This window comes from Pelophylax lessonae, assembly GCF_965119305.1.
Source record: "Pelophylax lessonae genome assembly, chromosome: 4".
NCBI classification, from domain to species: Eukaryota; Metazoa; Chordata; class Amphibia; order Anura; family Ranidae; genus Pelophylax; species Pelophylax lessonae.
In genome coordinates this window covers 191423066-191447620 of record NC_138771.1, presented here as the reverse complement: position 1 = coordinate 191447620, position 24555 = coordinate 191423066, and the positions used below count along the sequence as shown (strand labels likewise).

The following is a 24555-nucleotide window of genomic DNA, read 5'->3' as shown; positions in this document are numbered from 1 at the left end:
CCCTACTGTCAAAAATGGTGGTGGCAGCATCATGGTTTGGGCCTGCTTTTCTTCAGCAGGGACAGGGAAGATGGTTAAAATTGATGGGAAGATGGATGGAGCCAAATACAGGACCATTCTGGAAGAAAACCTGATGGAGTCTGCAAAAGACCTGAGACTGGGACGGAGATTTGTCTTCCAACAAGACAATGATCCAAAACATGAAGAAAAATCTAAAATGGAATGGTTCACAAATAAACATATCCAGGTGTTAGAATGGCCAAGTCAAAGTCCAGACCTGAATCCAATCGAGAATCCGTGGAAAGAACTGAAAACTGCTGTTCACAAACGCTCTCCATTCAACCTCACTGAGCTCGAGCTGTTTTGCAAGGAGGAATGGGCAAAAATTTCAGTCTCTCGATGTGCAAAACTGATAGAGACATACCCCAAGCGACTTACAGCTGTAATCGCAGCAAAAGGTGGCGCTACAAAATATTAACTTAAGGGGGCTGAATAATTTTGCACGCCCAATTTTTCAGTTTTTTATTTGTTAAAAAAGTTTGAAATATCCAATAAATTTCATTCCATTCATGATTGTGTCCCACTTGTTGATTCTTCACAAAAAATTACAGTTTTATATCTTTATGTTTGAAGCCTGAAATGTGGCAAAAGGTCGAAAAGTTCAAGGGGGCCGAATACTTTCGCAAGGCACTGTATATATATATATATACAGTATATATATATATATATATATATATAGTTTTAGAGTAACCATAGCCAGTTCAGTGAATAATTTAAAATCTGCCCCCCCCGGGATTGAATTTTCCCTAAAAATGAATGCTACACTATGTCTGTTTATAATATCTGTCCAGAATTCTACTGTATCTAAAGTCTCTAATATCTGTCATACATTCATCCATGAGAAACTTGGTATCATTTCTATAGTTCCTATGAAGTTAACTTCTATCTTTGAAGCCTACTGGGGTCAGTCTATAGTACCATCGCTGCTAAAAAAAAAAAAAAAAAGTTTCACCACATCTGAAGGAATAATTTCCTAAAATATTATACACTAATATGTAACAGTTTTTTTTTTCCAACAAAAAACAGCTTGTCTTTCCACTTCCACAATCCTTTTCTTGCACATCTTGAAATACACTATTAAGGTGCAGCATAATTCTTCAATGATTTAGAACATTGAAAGGGTCAGTGCTGTGCTACGCTGGCACAATTTATTGGTCATATGTTAGCATGCTTGAGTTAATCTACTAGAAAATGTGAACAATACAGTTATCATGTCTTGGATCTTTTATTATGAGCTTCTCAGTTAGAATGAGAATATCCATTTTACTCTCTTCATAAATCAACTGACCTCTAAATGAATTCTCTCTTACAGTTTACATTGGCCCATCCTGTCTGAAATTCTGCTCTGGTCGAGGACAATGCACAAGAACTGGCTGCAAGTGAGTGTCACATATATCTTGCAAGTATCACAGCTGGAGCTGCTTGTAGATGTTATTACTCCAGTGAATATCAGGCCTCCCATATGGCATTTTATCTGGACTAATGAGATTGCTCTGTATTGATTTTTCTACTGTTCTTTATTATCTAATCATTCTTGTCATTGCCTATGTTTCAGTCACATCCAAGATATAGAGACCAATATTTATCAAATATTGATGATGCTTTGTATTAAAAATTTGGCTTTAAGTACATTTTAACTGAATCTGAAAGTACTGCTGTTTGCAAAGCTTTGTTGTGATTTTCCAAGGCTTACAGCCGTATTAAACACAAAACCAAAAGTGCAATATATTGCAGCTTACCTATTATTAGCTATGGTGGCTGTATTAGTTTTCTTTTTTTTCTTTCTGTTTTCCCCAGTTGATTTTGCTAGTAACACAGTTCCTGTACTAGAGTGTCCCCACACTGGGTGAGGAAGCACAGGGGGCACAGCAAATAGTTTCAAGGTTTACATAAGTAAATTAAAGCCGATCATTTCAAGCATCTCTGCTAGTGTTAAATGATCTGTCTCATGACTTTAACTACAAGAGAGCTTTTGTGTTGAAAAACAACAGGCTTACTGGCTGGATCACCAAATGAAAATAGAAAAAAAGAAAGCCAAAAAAAGGAAACACATTTAGCCATCACATCTAAGAATTGTTGTGCTGCACTATAGTATATGTTTTCTTTTGGGTTTATTACTGCTAGTTTAACTTTGTCAAGTCAGTATAGCATAAGGAAGAAACTTTTTAGGGAAAGGGAATACAATAAGACACGTCGCCACTCACTAAAACTAGAGGAAAAATGGTTTAACCTTAAAATACGTAGGGGGTTCTTTACTGTCAGAGTAGTAAGGATGTGGAATTCTCTTCCACAAGCAGTGGTATCAGCAGGGAGCATTGATAGTTTCAAAAAACTATTAGCTGGGCACCTTAAAAACCACAACATAAAGGGGTATACAATGTACAGTTAACAGCAAGCACACACACACATCATAGGTTGAACTGGATAGACTGATGTCTTTCAACCTCACAAACTATATAACTATGTAAGTATAGGGTTATGAATTTTACATTTTGGGACTTATGGTCAACTTTGATGTATATTATATAAGAGAGAGAGAGAGATCTACTGCTTCATATTAGAGAATAGAATGTATAGTATTTTGTCTGTCTTAAGTATCTATTTGTTTCATATGCTTCTATATTGTTTACCTTTCAGATGTGAACCTGGCTTTTCTGGGCCTGCATGTGAAATGGCTTCACAAACCTACCCTGTATTTATATCGGAAAGCTTCACCAGTTCCAGACTTTCCTCCTATCACAATTTCTACTCTATCCGTGGTGCTGAAGTTAGTTTTGGTTGCGGTGTTCTTGCAAGTGGCAAGGCTTTGATTTTTAACAAAGATGGAAGAAGGCAGCTTATTACTACCTTTCTTGACAGCTCACAGTCAAGGTCAGTGATCAGTGATTGTGCCTGAACTACTTGGGTATATAACTATATATATATATATATATATATATATATATATATATATATATATATATATATATTATCTCTGCGTCACTGCTGTATTACATTAAAGTCTAAAAAGCTTTTTTTAGCTGCACTGTTAATGCCTAAATGCACCCTTTAAGAAAGTTCATGTTTTGCTAAGTATCTCACTTGTCTAAGTTATTTAATGCAGCCCTTTTCACAAATTCCTTTTGCACCTACCACATGTTCATCTGTTATCTGGAAAATTCACACCAGCTTTAAATAGCTGAAATACATATTACGATCTATTTAATACACAGTATGATTTTTCAAAGTTTCAACTGGTTCTCTCATATTTACCCCTTTGGTAACACATACCACTGGTTAATAACTATGTTGTAATATGAGCTTATTTGATAAAGGGTTCAAAGTGCAGTAACCTTTAAGAACCAAAGTACTTTCTTTGTGCTGAAGTCAGACCAATAATACTGTATATAAATGGATACTGCATTTTGTAATTTATACTTAGATCCTTGCACTGTTATTAAATAAGCCTGACACCAGATAATACCAGTTTTAATGTAAATATGAATTTAAGTAAGGAAAACCATTGTCTGTTTCAGAGAGATGCTAACAGCTTAGGCAGGTCATGACTGATGAAGTGGAACCTAGCCACCTGTTCTTTCTGCAGGAGTTCTGATGGGTTTTACTAATGATATAATACATGATTGGCTTCATTTCATTTGCTAAGCCTGATTGTTGTTTCCAGAGTTAAAAAAAAAAACACCTTTCTACAGGTTCAGTTCATTAAGATGGATTTGTTATGTAAACTTCATTCTTTATTTTATCTCATGATAATTTTCTCCTAAAAAAGGCTCAGCTCACAAACATAAATATCATTTAAGTTTGGATTTCTCACACAAAATTGGTATTTAGCTGTTGAAAGCTTTAATTTTTCATAAGCCATTATTTTGGCACCACTTGTTACTGCTATCGCTACCTGAAAACCTACAGTTATCACCAGTGTTTAAAGTGTCAGAAACCCAAATAGCAGGAATAAAATTCTTAAGTGTTCCCTAAATGGCCTGTTGATCCTTAACTTCTTTGATCTGCACAACAACCATAAGCCCATGTTACTGATTTCTTGTTATCATGCTATCCAGCACTTCCCCTGGCTCCCGTAGTGAGCATCACTACTCACATATACCAGGAGTCTACAGAGTGTTATGTAGAGTAGACACTTTGCCCCTCATCTTCAGAGCTGGGGGACGAAGAGGGGATTGAAGAGTCACTGGGGGTTATTTGCTAAAACTGCATGGTGCAAAATCTGGTGCAGCTGTGCATAGAAACCAATCAGCTTCCAGGTTTATTGTCAAAGCTTAATTGATCAAGCTGAAGTTAGAAGTTGATTCGCAACTATGTACAGCTGCACCAGAATCTGATTGCTCCAGTTTTAGTAAATCTCCCCCACTGTCTGCTAATAAAATAAGAAAAATAACGTATTTGCAGTCATCAACTACAAGGCTTGTTTAAACAATAGGTAAGCTTTGCCACTTGATGTTTCATATAGCTTGACTTTACATCTACTTTGGGGAGTGATAATCTGTGCAATAATCTTTGGGAATTTACTTTTACAGTCAGAATACTGCTAAGATTGCCTAAAACGCACATTCAGAAAATATTTATATGTATTAAATTCATCTGGCCCATACAGTATTACCCTAAAGGTATTGTAAACCCTTACATATACCCACTGAAGTGACAAGCCTCAGGTCATACATAAAGAGGAAACACATCCTCCTACATAAATTGTTCTCCTTATCTAAAGCCCTCTCCTCTCTACAGCTTTATAAAAAACATAGGTCAAAGGCTTTTTCTCATCTCTAGCAGGCAGGAGGTGGAGATCTGACATTGCACAGTGTACATCATGGAGCAGGGAGCTGGGTGTAATCTAAGACCTGAGTGGAGGGAATGGACACACTCCCTCCACACAGTCTCATCAGGAAACATGGACATCTGAGGCTTTCAATCACCTTCTGTGTGCTGGAGGGGCAAGCAGGGCCATCTCCCAAGACGGTGTGTTGCTGTGAGAAGTTGCAATAGTGACTTATGCAGATAGCAAAGGGAAGAGAGATCTGACAGAAACCACACTCTGTGCTTTCAATTGAATCTATTGCACACCATAGAGTTATATGCTGTGTTCATTTTTCATTTCAGAGGTACAGTATACAATCACTTTAAGTGAAATGAAAAATCCATATTTGACAGTAAAAAAAGCAAGGAGCATGCAGTATTAGAAATACCACTTCAGTGAAAATCTGTGTATGTTGTGTGTTTAATTATTTATTTAATTTACATTGTTTGTCTTCTGTATGTTTTACTGAACAAGGTGTATTAATGAGTTTCATCAATTTAGGGTAGTCAGATCCCTTAACCACTTGACCTCCAGAAGGTTTTACCCCTTCATGACCAGACAATTTTTTGCTATTCACTACTGGCCTACTTTAGCTGGCAATTGCTCAGTCATGCAACACTGTACGCAAATGGAGTTTATATAACTTCTTTTACACAAATAGAGCTTTCTTTTGGTGATATTTGATCACACATTTCTTCATAAATTTAGGCCAAAATGTATTCTGCTACGTGTCTTTGGTATAAAAAAAAATCCCACTAAGTGTATATTGGTTTGTGTGAAAGTTATAGCATCTACAAAGATGGTATAGATACTGAAATTTACAGTTATGGTGCTAGAATGGTAATGACACTGATCAGCAACTTATAGTAGGACTGTGATAATGTGGTGGGCAATCTGGTGCTAACAGACCCTCGCTGGGAGGTACACTAACTGGCATCAACAGTAACACTAATACAGTGATCAGATATAACACTGAACACTGTATAAATGACACTGGCTGGGAAGGGGTAATCTAGGGGTTAACTGTGTGCTCAACAAGTGTGTGTAATATGTGCTGGTTTTACTAACAGATCTGGCTGTTTTTTCTTGAAACAGTCAGATCGCTGATCTGTCTACAGAGCCCTGTGTGTTTGTAATTACAGGATTCTTTGCTGTGGCTACAGCCAATCGACAGGTTTCAGTCATAAATCATTGGCCAGGACCTGCTGACAAAATCTCGCTGTAGCCAGTGACAGTGCGGATTAGGAGCGTTCCCCTATTCCGCAAAAGGCTGGATGACATAGACATACGTCAGCCAGCCTGCCCATGCCGCAGTAAATGTACTGTGGCCAGGAGGTAAGCAGTTAAGAATGATTGCTGATCCGTGGTTATGGGATCCCACAGTTTATAAATTGTTATTAGCAGAATTAAGCAAGTTTAAAAATGTTCAGTCTTATAAAGATTATTATGTTCAATAAAGATATGTGTATTTGAAAATATAAAAGTAAATAATAGCTGCAAGCTTGGCATTTTATTCATTAATGTGCTTATGCATTTTATCCACAGGTTTCTGCAATTTACTTTAAGGATTGGTAGTAAATCTGTCCTGAGTACATGCAAAGCCCCTGACAAGCCAGGAGAAGGTGTTTTACTCCACTACTCCTATGACAATGGAATTACATGGAAACTGATGGAACACTATTCTTATCTTAACTACCATGAGCCAAGGTATGTGGAGAGCATTTGTGTCCAAAGTGATGTATGCAGCTGTTAGAAGGATCTGCTATTTACTGCCTAGACACTTGATAGCAGGAGCACAGGAAGCTTTCAATTACCAGTTTCATCTAAGTAGTGTACATTGCAGCTGATACATTTTAAACCTGAAATGTGCCATATAAAGCAATAACTACTAAATTGATACAAGTAAAAATATGATTTTTTTTTCAATGCAATAAGGTAAACACGAGTCGCCTAGTACTGCCATGCTATGGCCAAACACTGAAATGTGAATTTTAACTTTTAACATAAAAAAATATTTTTAATGAAAGTGATATATATATATATATATATATATATATATATATATACAGTAAAACCTTGGATTGCGAGCATAATTCGTTCCGGAACCATGCTTGTAATCCAAAGCACTCTTATATCAAAGCGAATTTCCCCATAAGAAATAATGGAAACTCAGATGATTCGTTCCACAACCATTTATTCATAAGTCCTTCAGTTTATAGCCCATATAAAAAGATTATAGCATTGCGATAGGTTGCATAAAATGTCCATCCACAAATAGCTGCTTCCATAAAGGGATTAGAAGCAAAATCCAGCAGGAGCTAGAGTATAAAAGAGAAGAGAGGCACCTCTAAGTGTAGCAATATGGTTCCATTTAATGAAGGTACAACATTTAGCAACTCACACGGTTGATGAATAAAACAGGCGCATCCGGGGTAAAGCTGTCCACATAGACCATCTTCTGCACCGCCAGCTGCCAGTCTGTAATCCTGACCGGGAAGACCACCCTGCAGTAAAGCTATCTGAAAGCGAGGGGCAGCATGGAAGGGATGACGTAGATGTCGGTGAGGAGGGTCTATGTGGACAGCTTTACCCCGGATGCCTGCATCCTTAGATGTGCCTGTTCCAATCATCAACCATGTGAGTTGCTAAATGTTGTACCTTCATTAAATTTAACCATATTGCTACACTTAGAGGCGCCTCTATTCTCTTTTATACTTAGCTGTGACTTGAGGCTGCTTGTATTTTTTATTATTATTATTTTTATTGGAGCCATTCTGGCCTCCAATCAGCTCTATGGTCAGCTGACAGAACCACTAGCTGCAGTCTCGGCTTACCCGATGGGATGGGGGAACCCCAGAAAACCGTGAAAGGAGGCGGGAGGGGGGTCCCCTCCCACTGCTTGTAAAAGCAGCCTAGCAGCTAATTTTCTGTTAGGATTGCTTTTACATGAAAGCTGCTGGCTGTATAAACGATACCAGAAAGTGTGTAGTATGCCCACCATTAGACCTCCCAGCATCCACCCATTTCTAATGATGGGCTTACATGCAATGTTCTTTTTGGGCTAAACGAAAAAAAAAGAGCATAGCAGATTCCTCCATTTGCATCGATTGATGTGGATAAAGAAATCTCTAGCAAGAAAAGTGTTAAAAAATATATGGTGAAGCATAGGGGAGATCTGCCCTCTGTGTCCATCTCCTCCCCTATGCTTCGCCTAGTGCTGCAATCAATGATTTACATATATTCTGAGAGCAAACGCTGTTGCTGTCAGAATAAACAAATCAGTGCTGCAGCTGATGGGCGTACCTGCAAAGCAAACAATGGTTAACAATAAAACATTACAATATAATAGTATACAGTGCAGTAAAACAGTAGAATGGTGGTATCTGCAAAGAAAACTATGATTAACAATGAAAAACACAGCAACAATAAAGCATTACAATATAATAGCATACAGTACAGTAGAATGGTTGTATCTGCAAAGAAAACTATGGTAAACAATGAAAACAGTAATACTAAAACATTACAGTATAACAGTATATTATAAAGTACAGTAAAAGTGAAAAGCGTAGAAGAGCAGAGTAAGAACAGAAAATTAACTCAATAAAACTTCTATTTTTGGCTTTTTTATTTTTTAATTATTTTTTACTTTTTTGTACATTTTTTTTGGAACTGTAAAAAACGGTTCCAGGCTAGGATCTCTCAAATTGCAGTAGCCAACATCTTTTGAGACCCTGTGTGAAAGTGTTCCCAAGACTGTGCCATGCTGTACCCTATACTAATACTCTAATAGTGTGTTAGCGACTGAAACAGTCCCCGATGCAGAGACCAGGTTGGCCAGGACAGGAGGGACAAAAAAAGCGGGTGTCACGCCTATATCTGCGCTTTCTACAGACACGACATCTTCTTTAGGGTGCTTTTTGAGTAGTGGTCCTAGAGAGGACATCCAGAAAATGCCTCTCATGCAGCCGGCTCACTGCATCTGGATTGTGAATTTGGGCCACAGCACCTTCTGGATACAGAAGGGCTTTGATGATCTCTTCCTGAAATTTTAGGAAGGATCCACTTCTTCCTGACGTTTTGTATAACACATAAGGGTTCAGCAGAGCCAATTGGAATAAGTATACAGACACTTTTTTGTACCAGCATCTGGCCTTATGGGCAATTAAGTATGGCACCATCATCTAGTCGTTAAAGTCTACCCCTCCCATGTTAAGGTTGAATTCGTGGACACACAGGGGCTTCTCAACAACATCAGTTGTCGTTGCAATTTGGACCATCGTATCTGCGGGAATGAAGGACAGAACGAAAACATTCTGTGTGTCCCTCCACTTCACTGCAAGCAATTTATTACATTTCAAGGAGGCTCCCCCCCCCATCTAAGTTAAGAATCTACAAGCCCTTGGGGGAAGCTCTGGCAATTAGGTTGCACGGTGCCACATGCGCCAATTCCAAAATCAAAAAGGTGACTAAAAAGTGGCGCGCTTGTGTAATATTTGTCTGCCTATAAATGGTACCCCTTTCCGAATAAGGGTGAAACCAAGTCCCAAACAATCTTGCCGCTGCTCCTCATGTAGTCTGGGCAGTTGGGGGGCTCCACATTGCTACCTTTTCCCTCGTAAACCCGGAAACTACATATATAGCCTGTTGACCTGTCAGAGAGCTTATACTTCTTGACCACATATCTGGCATGCTTGCTAGGGAGAAACTGTTGAAAGCAAGGCGGCCAGAAAATTTAATCAGGGACTCATCAACTCAGACAGCTTGTTGGGGGCGTATACAAGGCTGCAAACTTCTGGTTGAAGTGATTTATGAGGGGCCAAATTTTTTGAGCCGGTCATATCCAGGGTCACCCCGAGGACGACAGAGTTCATTGTCACTGAAGTACATGAACTGCAAAATTTGCTCGTATCTAGTCCTGGCCATGGCAGCAGAGAACACGGGCATATGATGAATTGGGTCAGTGCACCAATATGACCGCAACTCACTCTTTTTAGTAATGTCCATGAGGAGGGATAGGCCCTGAAAGGTTTAAATTCGTAAACAGTGATACGTTTCCTAGCAAATTCTCTGGCAAGGGTCAAATTGGGATTTGCAGCGATTAATTGATAAAAGATCCACGGGGGAGTGGTGCTCTTTAAAAAAAAAAAAAAAAAGAGACTACAAAAAAAGCTATCAAGCCCCCCCCCAATAAAAAGACAGCATGAAGACCACATAATCTGTTTAACCTCCCTGGCGGTATGATTATGTCAGGAATTATGTACCAAAAGCGGTACAATTTTTTTCATGGAAATTTGGCGTTATGTATTATAGGCCTACAATTCTTAGTAATTACTGACTTAAACCTGACCAAAACAAGACTCTAGTAGACATCCCAGATGTGATAAATTTGAAACACAAACGCATGAATTATAATCTAATCAATAATATAATTTAATCTATAATATATATATATATATATATATATATATATATATATATATATATATAATATAATAAATTATATTATTGATTAGATTATAATTCACGCGTTATATATTTTATATATATATATATTATATATATATGTGTGTGTGCGTATATGTGTATATATATATATATATATATATATATATATAAAATAATAATATAAATGTCATGTGTTTGTGTTTTGTGCAACATTTGAATTTCCCTCCCAGTTCCTCTCCCATGCACCATTGCTGCTGCAGGGAACGGAACCAGGAAGTCATCAGACCAACGGACAAGCGGTGGGGATCTCGGCTGGCGATCACAGCAATGGGAGATCATCGCTGGATCGCCAGGAGAAGGTAAGGAACACCGCTGCAGGCTCTGCACATCAGTAGTGTCCTCTGCTTCTTCACATCACTACACCACACAGTAGTATACTCTGCCCCTTCACATCACTTAACATCAACCCCCACAGTAGTGTCCTTTGCCCCCCCCAGACATGTCCTCTGCCCTCTTCACATCATTCCTCCCCCACAGTAATGTATTCTGCCCCCCCCACAGTAGTGTCCTATGCCTCCCTCACACAGTAGTGCCCTTTACCCCCCCACCACAGTAGTGGTCCACCACACAATACTGTCCTCTGCCCCCCAATAGCAGTGCCCTCTGCCCCCTTTCACATTACCCTCTCACTGTAGTGTCCTCTGCCCCCCATAGCAGTGTCTTTGCCCCTTTCACATCACCCCCGCCATTGTAGTGTCCTCTGCCCCACATAGCTGTGTGCTCCCCCCCACAGTAGTGTACTGTGCCCCCTCACAATTGTGTCCTCTGCCCCCTTTACATCATTCCCCCCAACAGTAATGTATTCTGCCCCCCCAAGTAGTGCCCTCTGCATCCCCCACACAGAAGGGCACTTCCCCCCCCCGACACAGTACTGTCCTCAGCCCCCCCATAGAAATGTCTTCTGCCCCTTCACATCTCCCCTTCACTGTAGTGTCCCCTGCCCCTCTTCCCCCAAAGCAGTGTCCTCTGCCCCCCACCCCCAGTAGTGTCCTCTGTGCCCCCCAGCAGTGTCCTCTGCTGCCTTCGCATCATCCCCCCAACACAAAAACACAGCAGTGTGTAGGTAGCACTCTCCTACCTTACAATGGTTGTACAGGAGAGCAAGAGGCAGCACAGTATTGGGTGGAGGGTGGGAGTTCCTGGAGTTAACTTTTCCTATTAACAAGCTGGTGATTGGTTGCTAGCACTGCCCGGCGTCCTCGCAACCAGTCACCTGCTGGTTAACTTAAAAAGGCTGCACTCTGTAGACACAGTGCAACTTGGCCCCACTTCTTCCTCACAGCATTTGATTGACAGCTGCTGCCCGAGTCCCTATGTAAAGAGGAAGATTGGAGTGAAGAGATCCAGCTGTGCACCTCACTGGCTCGATTAATGATTCAGGTAAGTATTTAGGGAGGTGGGAAGGACAGTAAGCTGTAAAACATTTGTTTACCTTAATGCAGGGAATCCACTTTAATGAAGACAAGTTAATTCAAAGAATCAGTTCAGTTCAAACTGATAGTTAAGTTAAAAGTGGAGTTTGATGGGTTGAGTAGGTTTCAGCTTCTGATTTCTCTCCAGAATTCCAAGAGTGAGATCTCCACTTTGTTGATCCAGCTTTTTTCAGAGTTTCTCACCCACCCTGGAGTCTTCCTACTTTAAAGAAATATTCAGCAGGTAGCGTAGGACACCCTTGGAATTGCCATAGCACTGCGCATTGCCGAGAATTTAGTCCCAAAAATATAAAAGAAATGATTAGGGGAATTAACTTTTCAGCTTGTACTAAACATTAAAATATAAATTTTGGGAACATTGACCCTTTGAAAAATGTGCTTACCCCCAGGACTTCCTAGCACTCAATTCTCCTTTAAAGGAAACATTCAAAAAGCTGTGATGTGTTTAGATGTCCTGCACATTGATCCACACAAGTGAAATTGGTTTGCCTGTAAACTCAGTATGTGTCTGGTATATGAACTGGTAGATGTTTCTACACCATAATCTAAAAACTATCCACAAAGTATCAAATAAGTCTTGCAATATAATTTTAAAGTACTGATGAGCCTGCTTGGGATTTATGTCCCGTAATGTAGAACACTAGGGGGATTCATTATGCGCTGCTCTCAGCTCAACATCCATATATTTCACATAATGAAAAGGAGCGAGACATGCATTATGCATCATTCAGATCACACACGTCTGTGTGTTGTAGGCTGTGTTTGGTATTACAAAGTACTGTGGCCTTATTCATAAATCTGCTATCAATATGATGAAATTCCTGGACTGGAAGTCTGACATTTAATACTATAAGCTCAAAGCCACACAGTTATTTGGGATATTATAGCAATAATTAAAAGAATATCTCTTTCATTTGAGTGTTATGTTCTCTTAATACTTAAATGGAAATGGATGCAGCATTAAATTATTGACTTCTATTGTATCATAGAATCACTCTTTGTTTTAATCAGAATAGCAGAAATAAGTTAAATGATTTTATAAGTACACAACTAAATGTTCCAGCATACTACAGAATGTAAATAATTTATGGAATACATATAATCATCGTATATTTACACTCCTGTATGTATTATGCACTTTGGGAATCGATTTTGCTGGCTGCAGCTTTATTCAGTTAACTATATGAATCTTATTGAAAAGTCCAGGTTGACATCAGTGGAGAGATAGTTCATGTTCAATACAGAATAAGGACCAAGAGTGATCCTTGACAAAGCCAGTCATAAAGCCACACCCTAAATCCATTCTTAGCCCTAGTAAAACAGCACAAAGGCCACAGTAAATATGATTAAAAAATATATATGTTACCTTGATTCTAAGGCAGGCCATAGTTGAGGCGATTTTCTTTCCTGAAACCACGGGCGTGCAAGGAGCCTTCCCTGCTGGGAGAACACAGTGATTATTGCTAGCCGAGTATGATACAAAAGGGGACTCTCGCGCTATCATGGGTGGTTTATAAGTAGAGTCAATGTGTGGTGAGGCTGCTGCTGGCACTGAAAGCTTATCCTTAGCCTTAAAAGCAGATAATATAGTGTGGTGTAGTGCTGCGCTGCCTCTCTCAAAGTACAAAGTGTGAAAAAATATAAATAAATGAATCAATAATTTGTGTATGTCTCTCCTTATGAGTGCAACAATCGCTGTTATTTGCACATAAAATCAGTTCATCATAAAATTATTGTGATACAAATACATATATATACTGTACACTATACATATGGGTAAAAATGAGATAAAATGTGAATATGCAAAAAAAAAGGCCTGGGTGTCCGTACATATAGTGCAAAACGTGGTGGTGTAAATTATTGGCTCGTGGAGTAAAAATATGTCTCCATGTGATCCATGGACGTAAGTAAAAAAAAAAATATATAAAAATCTATTAAACCAATATAAACGAATATAAATAGTGTGCAAAATATAACATAAAGTGTTCAGTGTCCATATAGTAACTAAATATTCCTCGTTGTGATTAGGCTCCAGGTGATCTCTTCACATACAACTCTATCATTAAAAAATGTGTCCAAAAAACAATACTGTGCAATCTGGACCATCAATGTCCCAAGGAACGTGCTAATGGTGAATCCCTAGAGTACCAAGGTTCTAGAAGAAAGTGATGGTGATTTTCAGTGGAGTGACACCAAATCTGTGTTGTTAGCCTCTCACCTGTCACTTTCTTGTTTACAGCCTTTGAAATACACTGATGTCTCCTGGGGGTCCTGAATTGGTGGGGCCCTCGCGGTGTGTCTCGTATCCTCTACTCCTATTTGGCTCTTGGGGGAAGGGTACAACAACAGAGGCCACTACACTATGGTGTAGTATTTAAACAGTTTTATTTGAAAAAAACATTTAAAACTCACATTTAAAACTGTATCAGACAGCGCAGTGTCTCTCTGTGTGTGTATGTCTCTTCCGGGTACTACGTCACTTCCAGCGATCCCCGAAAGAAATCATGACGCATGTGACATAAAGCGTAGGGCAGTATGGAGCGTACCCAGAAGTGAAGTAGTACCCAGAAGAGACGCACACACAGGGAGACACTGCAACCAGGGAGACCAAGAGAGTATCTTGACCGACTGACAATTAAAGGTCAGTGTTTCTGAAGCCAAGGTTACTCCAAAACAACAGAGTAGTGTGGGGACGATATAACCTGGAAACAGGTTGACTCCCTGTGAACAGCCCCTATCGCCATGTCAGCCAGAACAGTCTCGTCGGTAACTTGTGCCAGTTACAGGGGTCTGCCATCAATTGCCTCAATGACTAGTGGAGAAACATGGGGTTGCAAGGGTATGGAATTTGCAGCAGCAAACATACTGTCAATGAAGTACTGAGTAACCAATGAACCTGCTGCCCAGGAGAGGAAAACTGTGATTAGCGGTTTATCTTTACAGGAACCCGGGGACGAGGAAATTCCACCTAAGATCTGCCCCTGACAGGACCTTAGGTGCGAGCGTTTCCCGGATGGCTAGAACAAGATTTCAGGAAATACCCACCAAGGTCGCAATGCAGGCACCTGCCCTCCCTCCTCCTAAAGGCCCGCTCAGCCTCAGAAAGGTGAGTGAACCCCAGCTGCATGGGTTCAGAGCCAGACGTACCATCCCCAGGAAGCGTGGGAGGTGAGGGAGGAATGGGTGGGGAAGAAAACGTAGGAGCCAATCTGGAAGGAGGTCTCCACAGGCGCTCCTTAAAACGATTGTACCTCCCTGAGTCTGGTATTGATCAAAATCAGGTAAGATATGAGAGCCTCAAGCTCATCAGGGAGATCCTTGGCCGCCATCTCGTCCTTGCATCAGAGAGACCATGAGAGAAGGCAGCCACCAGAGCCTCATTATTCCAGCCCACCTCTGTTGCCAGGGTAAGAAATTCTATGGCATACTCAACAATGGTTCGTATACCCTGTTGAATGGACAGGAGCAGCTTAGCAGCAGAGGCAGAGCGAGCAGGCACATCAAATACTCTACAAAAGGAGTAATCGAGTATCACAGGATTATCGTTCTCCCATAAGGGATTCACCCAGGCCAAGGCCTTGTCCGAGAGCAACAAGATTAGGAAGCCCACCTTGGACCTGCCAGAGGGAAACATCTGCAAAACCATCTCAAAATAAATGCCCACTTGGTTTAGGAGGCCATGACACTGACTTGGTTCACCCCCATAGTGCTGCCGGGGGGGGGGGGGGGCTGAACCAGTCATCCCTCTGGGAACAGTGACTCCAGCTGCAGGAACTCTTCTCAAAATTGCTGTGCATTTATTGTTATTATTTTACTTGCATCTTCGTGTGATCTGGTTTCCTGGCACCCTGACAGTACACAAGGGCCATGAATCCTGACGATGCAGGTGCTCCTTCGCTCCCCATGCTTGGTACCAGGCTCGATCAACAAGATCACTATTTGGGTGTTGCAGACGTTGCTTGAACGCACAGCACACCTTGCTCCTGGTGCTGCTAGGCTGGTGGTCCCTCCTGCTGCTGCTCCGGTTGCCATTCCTGCAGCTGGAACATGTGGGGTATTGTCAAGAGGAAGATGAGAGACACCAGACCCAACAATGCAGATGAGCTGAAAGCCACTATAAAAGAAACCTGGGTTCCATAACACCTCAGCTGTGCCACGGGCTGATGGCCTCCGTGCCACGCCACATTGATGCAGTAATTCAGGCAAAAGAAGCCCTAAGATTTGAGTGCATACTATACTGTACATGGACATACTTTTCAGCAAGCAAACATTTCTGTTTTAAAAATCCTTTTTTTTATTGGTCTTATGTAATTTTCAAATTATCGGAGATACTGAATTTTGGGTTTTCACTAGCTGTAAACCATAATCCTCAAAATGAAAACAAAGAAATGCTTGAAATATATCACTCTGTGTGTAATGTATCTATATCAAATATATAAATTTTACTTCTTAAATTAAATTAGTAAAATAAACTTTTTGATGAGATTTTAATTTTATGAGATGCACCTGTATAGAATTATATACAGACACAAATGTTCATGTATAAAATTCCCTGCACTTAAAGCAGGACCCCGTCACTGGCTATGACAAATTATGACTATGCAGATAGTCAAGGAAAATATTCAAATTAGAAACACACCACAGTAATCTGATGAAAAAGGAAAAATAAACTATTTTACTGCCTTGAATGTTAAACCTGCGGTGCAAGTTCAACATACAAAGGAGGGGCTATTCCAATACCTAAAATGACTGCCCTGCTTCACAATTCTCAAAATAAAAAACATGGCACAAATGGGTCAAGATAACAAAAACTTTTTTTTGTCTAAATAATGCATTTATTAAAAATCCTTTCATAAGTAAGAAAGTTTGCATATATTAAATTAAACTATATATTTAGCTCTTTCCCTGGAGACAGTCGAACACATCACAAGCTCAGGCACACGGGTTCTTGCTTCTGACAACTACAACTGTGACAGTTGTAAAATAATTACATGTGTTGTGAACTCTGGTAGTGTGAAATTCTTGCCAGTGCTGGCTTTTGTAATGGAGAATTTCATCAGTTTGTGACAAAAAATATCAGCCAAAGCTTCCTAAGGAATGCATTGTTGATGATTAAATTATAGTGCAAGAAAATGTAGGAAACCAGTGGCATACAGTTCACTGTTCTACTGTTACAACAGTTAGAAAAAATTATATTATATGATTTAGGATAACTTAATCTTATTTTGTTAACTACATATTATACAAGAATTGTATTGATGTATAGGTCTTCATTGCACATCATAATATAACAAATGTTTTACTTGTCACCTGCTACCAGGTTGGGGCGAAAGCGAACCAATGAATAATTTACTGACTCTTAAGGAAAATGACATTGCTTTAGCACTGTGGTGTGTTTGCTCTACTACCATATTCAGTAATTGCCGCAAGAGATTAGATATTATTCTTAATTTTCTTTGCCGTTTGTCAAGTGCCCATTTGTTGTCATAGCTGCCACAGTAAATCAAATGACTTTGCACGCAGGGCTGCACCCTTAGGAATAGGTCCGGGTGTGATTTCCATACAATGAAAGCAAATATTTATATACTTCGAGTCTATAATCAGCTTTTGGCACAATTATCTTTGTAGTATACAGGAAAGTGAATGCCTTTTAAAGGAACACATAGAGTGTGGAAAGTATGCATGAATACGTAGAAACATATGTACAGATTTGTTTTATTTTTCCAAAAAAGTGCATACATTTTTTCCAGTACATGCAAGAAAAATATATATATTGTTTTTTTTTTGTAAATTGCAGTATGGTAAATGGTAAAAATGCATTGATAATCAAATCACATTGTGAATGCATGCAAGGGCATTTGTAACACAAAAGTATTGTGAGAATATATTTTGCACGTTGAGCAATGAAATCAACATAACTTTATTTTATTTGCTCAGTTTAGTAAAAATGTATTTGGCCACTGTTCAAGATGGCACAACCCTCTTAAATGCTTTCTTTATATTTTTTCTTTATTATTATTCATTTTTGACAACTGGATTAAGACATATAGAGGCCAATGTACTAAATAAAATAAACATAACCAGGACTAAACTGTAGGATCAGGGTTAAACTGCACAATTAAATTGTATGCCCACAAATGTGAGTGAACATGAACAAACATTCTCTTACATGCTTGATAATAATCTTTTAACTTGTCTAGTTGATCATGCACCTATGTTCAGTGCTTTGCAGTTCTAATTTGCCATGGCATTGAAAATCCGGGTAATTTTGCTGTTATGCATACGGTTTCCCTAAGACACATTTCTAAATGCAATTAAAAAAAAATAACATGAAGAAAAAAAAAATCTCTTAGCATTGACACTGCATGTACCAAACTAAAGGGAATGTAAAAAAAAAAAACATATGCTATGCTGTCATATGAAAAAGTCAGTATATGTATTTCACTATTTTCCAGTGGATTCTGTATTCCAAACACCAGCATAAGAACTTTGTGCTTGACCTCCTGGACGTGTACCCAAAGATTCACGCATGAACAGTACTATAACTACACTTTTAGAGTCTCTTTTAAAGTGGAAGTTCTAATCGAATCTTAAACTTGCTCCCACCCCCATTCTAATAGGCCATACACACTATACAATTGTCTTTAGATTTTTTTCCTTTAGATTTACCAAAACCATATAATATGAGGTCAAATCTAAACACTTTCAATTTGTATGCAATCAGGCAGGCCCCTGCACTACATAGTTGAAGGTAAATCTAAAGAAAATCTAACAACAAAAGTTGTATAGTGTGTATCCAGCTTAAGTCCTATACCAATTAGTCTGTAGAGGAAAATGTGTATACTTACCCGTTCCCTGTGTGCTCTGGTCTGAACGCATGATAGGCTCCCAGCGCTGACTTCAGGGTAGATGAGGAACACCTGACAACTGTATTCGTTTCCTTTTTAGGCTTTTGTTTCTTCTAATTTCATTAGGTGTTCCAACTAGTAAGTCTGTTGTTTTTCAACAGAAAAGCTCTTAGTTACAGAGATGAGATAGACCATATAACACTGGCAGTGATGCTTTCAATGATCAGCTTTTATTTATTTATTTATTTATTTATTTATTTATTTATTTATTTATGTTAAACCTTTATCCCCAAAGGAAAAAAACAGTTTGCTGTAACTGGTTATATAGGTTATAAAGTATTAGCTGGTGTTCAGCTTCACTTTGTTAGTGAATTTAAATCTGCTAGTACATCTAACAGCCCCCTCTTGACAGAGTAACCATGCTGCTGTCCAAATCTGTCCCCTGTGCTCATTCATCCAGAGTGGTGTCTTTATAATACAAGAAGTGTGTTACTGGCCTGATCACCAGGGGAAAACAGCGGCAAGACACCTAAAAAAAGAGAACTAATGCAGTCACTGCATCTAATGATTGGTAACCTGCAATATATTTAAATTTTGGTTTTGGGTTTAATACTGTTTTAATCAACTTGGTAAGGCTGCTGTTAAAGAGGGAGAAAGGAGGCCGGTTTTCTTTACCTTAAAATAAATATTAGTGTGTATTATCAGAGAGATAACAGCAATCAATCGACTTCAGTACAACCAGTTTGCCCATAGATGGATTAAAATGTGTCCATCTCCTGTTGAACTGGCCGAATTTAAATCCGTCCCTGTCTGGATTTATAAATAAATGAAATGAAGGAGAAAATTAGGGATGGAGGGAGAGGGAAAGAGAGAGAAAAAGAGGGATGGAGGGAGAGAGAAAGTAAGAGAAAAAGAGGAATGGAGGGAGAGAGAAAGAGAGAGAAGAAGAGGGGTGGAGGGAGAGAGAATGTAAGAGAAAAAGAGAGGTGGAGGGAGAGAGAAGGAGAGTAATAGAGAAAGAGGTATGGAGAAAGAAAGAATGAAAGAGAACAAAAGAAAAAGTGATGGAGGAGAGAGAAAGAATGAGGGATGGAGGGAGAGAGTAATAGAGAAAAGGGATGGAGAAAAAAAGAAAGAGGGATGGAGGGACAGAAAAAGAAAGAGGGACAGAGGGATTTAGTAGGAGGGGTCGAGGAAGAGAGAAAGAGAGTAATAGAGAAAAGGGATGGATAGGGAAAGAAAAAGGATGGAGGGAGAGAAAAATAAAGAGGGATGGAGGGAGAGAGAAAGAAAGAGGGATTCAGAGAGAGGGGTGGAGGGAGAGAGAAAGAAAGAGGGATTTAGTCAGAGGGGTGGAGGAAGAGAGAAAGAAAGAGGGATGGAGGGAGAGGAAAATAAAGCGGGATGGAGGGAGATAGAGAGAAAGAAAGAGGGATGGAAAGAGAGAAAGAAAAAAGGATGGAGTCAGAGAGAAAAAGGAGTGGAGAGAAATAAAGAGGGGTGGAGGGAGAGAGAAAGAGAGTAATAGAGAAAAAGGGATAGTGAAAAAAAGGATAAAAGAAGGAACAAAAGAAAGAAAGAGGGATGGAGAGAGATAAAGAAAGAGGAATGGAGGGAGAGGGAAAGAAAGAGGGATGGAGGGAGAAAGAAAGAGAGTAACAGAGAAAGGGGGATGGAGAAAGAAAGAATGAAGGAAAGAACAAATGAAAGAGGAATGGAGGGAGAGAGAAAGAAAAATGAGGGATGAAGGGAGAGAGAAAGAGAGTAATAGAGAAAGAGAGATAAAGAAAGAAAGAAAGAAAGAAAGAGGGATGGAGGGAGAGAGAAAGATGGGTGGAGAGAGAGACAGAAAGAAAAAGAGAGGGATAGAGGGAGAGAGAAAGAAAGAGAGGGATAGAGGAAGAGAGAGAAAGAAAGAGAGGGAGAGAGAAAGAAAGAGAGGGATGGAGGGAGAGAAAAAGAAAGAGGGATAGAGGGAGAGAGAAAGAAAGAGGGATGGAGGGAGAGAGAGATAGAAAAAAAAGGGATGGAGGGAGAAAGAAAAAGGGATGGATGGAGGGAGAGAGAAAGAAAAAGGGATGGATGGAGGGAGAGATAAAGAAAAAGAGATGGAGATAGAAGGATGAAGCGAGAGAGAAAGAAAAGGATTTGGGGGAGAGAGAAAAAAAGAGGGATGGAGGGAGAGGGAAATAAAAAAGGGATGGATGGAGGGAGAAAGAAAGAGGAATGGAGGGAGAAAGAAAGAAGGATGGAGGGAGAGAGAAAGAAAGAGGGATGGAGAGATAGACAGAGGGATGGAGAGAGAGAGAGGGAGAAAGAAAGAGGAATGGAGGGAAGAAAAAGAGGGATGGAGAGCGAGAGAGAGAGAAAGAAAAAGGGATGGAGAGAGAGAAAGAATAAGGGATGGAGGTAGAGGGAATGAAAGAGGGATAAAGGGAGAGAGAAAGAAAGTAACAGAGAAAGAGGAATGGAGAAAGAAAGAATGAAAGGAAGAACAAAAGAAAGAGGGATGGAGGGAGAGAGAAATAAAGAATGAGGGATGAAGGGAGAGAGAAAGAAAGTAGAAGAGAAAGAGGGATGAAGAAAATAAGACAGAAAGAGGGATGGAGAGAGAGAGAGAAAGTAAGAAAGATAGAGGGAGAGAAAAAGAAAGAGGGATGAAGAGAGAGAGAAAGAAAAGGGTTTGGGTGAGAGAGAAAAAAAGAGGGATGGAGGGAGAGAGAAATAAAAAAGGGATGGATTGAGGGAGAAAGAAAGAGGGATGGAGGGAGAGAGAAAAAAAGAAGGATGGAGGGAGAGAGAAAGAAACAGGGATGGAGAGATAGACAGAGGGATGGAGAGAGAGAGGGAGAAAGAAAGAGGGATGGAGGGAAGAAAAAGAGGGATGGAGGGCGAAAGAGAGAGAAAGAAAGAGGGATGGAGAGAGAGAAAGAATAAGGGATGGAGGTAGAGGGAATGAAAGAGGGATAAAGGGAGAGAGAAAGAAAGTAACAGAGAAAGAGGAATGGAGAAAGAAAGAATGAAAGGAAGAACAAAAGAAAGAGGGATGGAGGGAGAGAGAAAGAAAGTAGAAGAGAAAGAGGGATGAAGAAAATAAGACAGAAAGAGGGATGGAGAGAGAGAGAAAGAAAGAGGTATGGAGGGAGCAAGAAAGAAAGAGGGATGGAGCGAGCAAGAAAGAAAGAGGGATTGAGGGAGAGAGAAGGAAAGAAAGGGGGATGGATGAAGAGGGATGGAAGGACAGAGAAATAAAGAGGGATGAAGGGAAAGGGATGGAGGGAGAGAGAAAGAAAGAGGGATGGATGGAGAGGGAGAGAGAATAAAAGAGGGATGGAGGGAGAGAGAAAGAAAAAAACAGGATGGATAGATAGGGGTGGAGGGAGAGAGACTGAAAGAGGGATGGGTGGAGAGGAATGGAGGGAGAGAGAAAGAAAGAGGGATGGAGGAAGCGAGAAAGAAAAAGAGATGGAGGATAAAAGAAAGAAAAAGGGATGGAGGGAGAGAGAAAGAAAGAGGGATTGAGGGAGAGCAAAATATAGAGGGATGGAGGGAGAGAGAAAGATAGAAGGATGGAGGGTGAAAGAAATAAAGAGGGATGGAGGGAGAGAGAAAAAAGTAACAGAGAAAGAAGGATGAAGAAAGAAAGACAAAGAGGGGTGGAGGGAGAGAGAAACCGAGATGAATGGAGAGAGAGAGAAAAAAAAAGTAAGAAAGAAAGAGATGGATGAAGAGGAATGGAGGGAGAGAGAAAGAAAGAAAAGGGATGGAGGGAGAGAGAAAGAGAGAGGGATGGAGGGAGAGAGAAAGAAAGAAGGATGGAGGGAGAGAGAAAGAAACAGGGATGGAGAGATAGACAGAGGGATGGAGAGAGAGAGGGAGAAAGAGGGATGGAGGGAAGAAAAACAGGGATGGAGGGCGAAAGAGAAAGAAAGAAAGAGGGATGGAGAGAGAGAAAGAATAAGGGATGGAGGTAGAGGGAATGAAAGAGGGATAAAGGGAGAGAGAAAGAAAGTAACAGAGAAAGAGGAATGGAGAAAGAAAGAATGAAAGGAAGAACAAAAGAAAGAGGGATGGAGGGAGAGAGAAAGAAAGTAGAAGAGAAAGAGGGATGAAGAAAATAAGACAGAAAGAGGGATGGAGAGAGAGAGAGAGAGAAAGTAAGAAAGATAGAGGGAGAGAAAAAGAAAGAGGGATGAAGAGAGAGAGAAAGAAAGAGGTATGGAGGGAGCAAGAAAGAAAGAGGGATGGAGCGAGCAAGAAAGAAAGAGGGATTGAGGGAGAGAGAAGGAAAGAAAGGGGGATGGATGAAGAGGGATGGAAGGACAGAGAAATAAAGAGGGATGAAGGGAAAGGGATGGAGGGAGAGAGAAAGAAAGAGGGATGGATGGAGAGGGAGAGAGAATAAAAGAGGGATGGAGGGAGAGAGAAAGAAAAAAACTGGATGGATAGATAGGGGTGGAGGGAGAGAGACTGAAAGAGGGATGGGTGGAGAGGAATGGAGGGAGAGAGAAAGAAAGAGGGATGGAGGAAGCGAGAAAGAAAAAGAGATGGAGGATAAAAGAAAGAAAAAGGGATGGAGGGAGAGAGAAAGAAAGAGGGATTGAGGGAGAGCAAAATATAGAGGGATGGAGGGAGAGAGAAAGATAGAAGGATGGAGGGCGAAAGAAATAAAGAGGGATGGAGGGAGAGAGAAAAAAGTAACAGAGAAAGAAGGATGAAGAAAGAAAGACAAAGAGGGGTGGAGGGAGAGAGAAACCGAGATGAATGGAGAGAGAGAGAAAAAAAAGTAAGAAAGAAAGAGATGGATGAAGAGGAATGGAGGGAGAGAGAAAGAAAGAAAAGGGATGGAGGGAGAGAGAAAGAGAGAGGGATGGAGGGAGAGAGAAAGAATAAGGGATGGAGGGAGAGAGAAAGAAAAAGGGATGGAGGGAGAGAGAAAGAGCAAGGGATGGAGGGAGAGAGAAAGAACAAGGGATGGAGGGAGAGAGAAGGAAAGAGGGATGTGTAAGGAGAGAGAAAGAAAGAGGGATGGAGGGAGAGAGAAATAAAAAGGGATGGATGGATAAAGATAGAAAGAGAGATGGAGGGAGAGAGAAAGAAAGAGGGATGGATGGAGAGGGAGAGAGAATAAAAGAGGGATGGAGGGAGAGAGAAAGAAAAAAACAGGATGGATAGATAGGGGTGGAGGGACAGAGACTGAAAGAGGGATGGAGGGAGAGGAATGGAGGAAGAGAGAAAAAGAGGGATGGAGGAAGCGAGAAAGAAAAAGAGATGGAGGATAAAAGAAAGAAAAAGGGATGGAGGGAGAGAGAAAGAAAGAGGGATTGAGGGAGAGCAAAAGATAGAGGGATGGAGGGAGAGAGAAAGATAGAAGGGTGGAGGGCGAGAGAAATAGAGAGGGATGGAGGGAGAGAGAAAAAAGTAACAGAGAAAGAAGGATAAAGAAAGAAAGACAAAGATGGATGGAGGGAGAGAGAAAGAGAGATGGCTGGAGAGAGAGAGAAAAAAGTAAGAAAGAAAGAGATGGATGAAGAGGAATGGAGGGAGAGAGAAAGAAAGAAAAGGGATGGAGGGAGAGAGAAAGAGAGAGGGATGGAGGGAGAGAGAAAGAATAAGGGATGGAGGGAGAGAGAAAGAAAAAGAGATGGAGGGAGAGAGAAGGAAAGAGGGATGTAGGGAGAGAGAAAGAAAAAGGGATGGGGGAGAGAGAAAGAAAAAGGGATGGGGGGAGAGAGAAGGAAAGATGGATGAGGGAGAGAGAAAGAAAGAGGAATGGAGGGAGAGAGAAAGAAAAAGGGATGGATGGATAAGGATAGAAAGATAGAAAAAGTAAGAGGGAATGAGGGAAAGGGATGGGGTAGAGAGGAAGAAAGAGGGATGGAGGGAGAGAAAAAGAAAGAAA

The 24555-nt window shown here is 40.3% G+C and overlaps 1 protein-coding gene across 3 annotated transcripts in view; it reads left to right on the top strand.

Annotated features, from left to right (window-relative positions):
- RELN (reelin) overlaps positions 1 to 24555 on the top strand; it is a 782434-nt gene that overhangs the window by 478394 nt on the left and 279485 nt on the right. For 2 of the 3 annotated variants that reach the window (XM_082254410.1, XM_082254409.1), the window contains exons 17-19: positions 1373 to 1439; positions 2698 to 2931; positions 6413 to 6574. In XM_082254410.1, the coding sequence (XP_082110536.1) occupies positions 1373 to 1439; positions 2698 to 2931; positions 6413 to 6574 (463 nt within the window). The remainder of the gene's footprint in view (positions 1 to 1372; positions 1440 to 2697; positions 2932 to 6412; positions 6575 to 24555) is intronic. The other variant, XM_082254411.1, reaches the window with a different exon arrangement.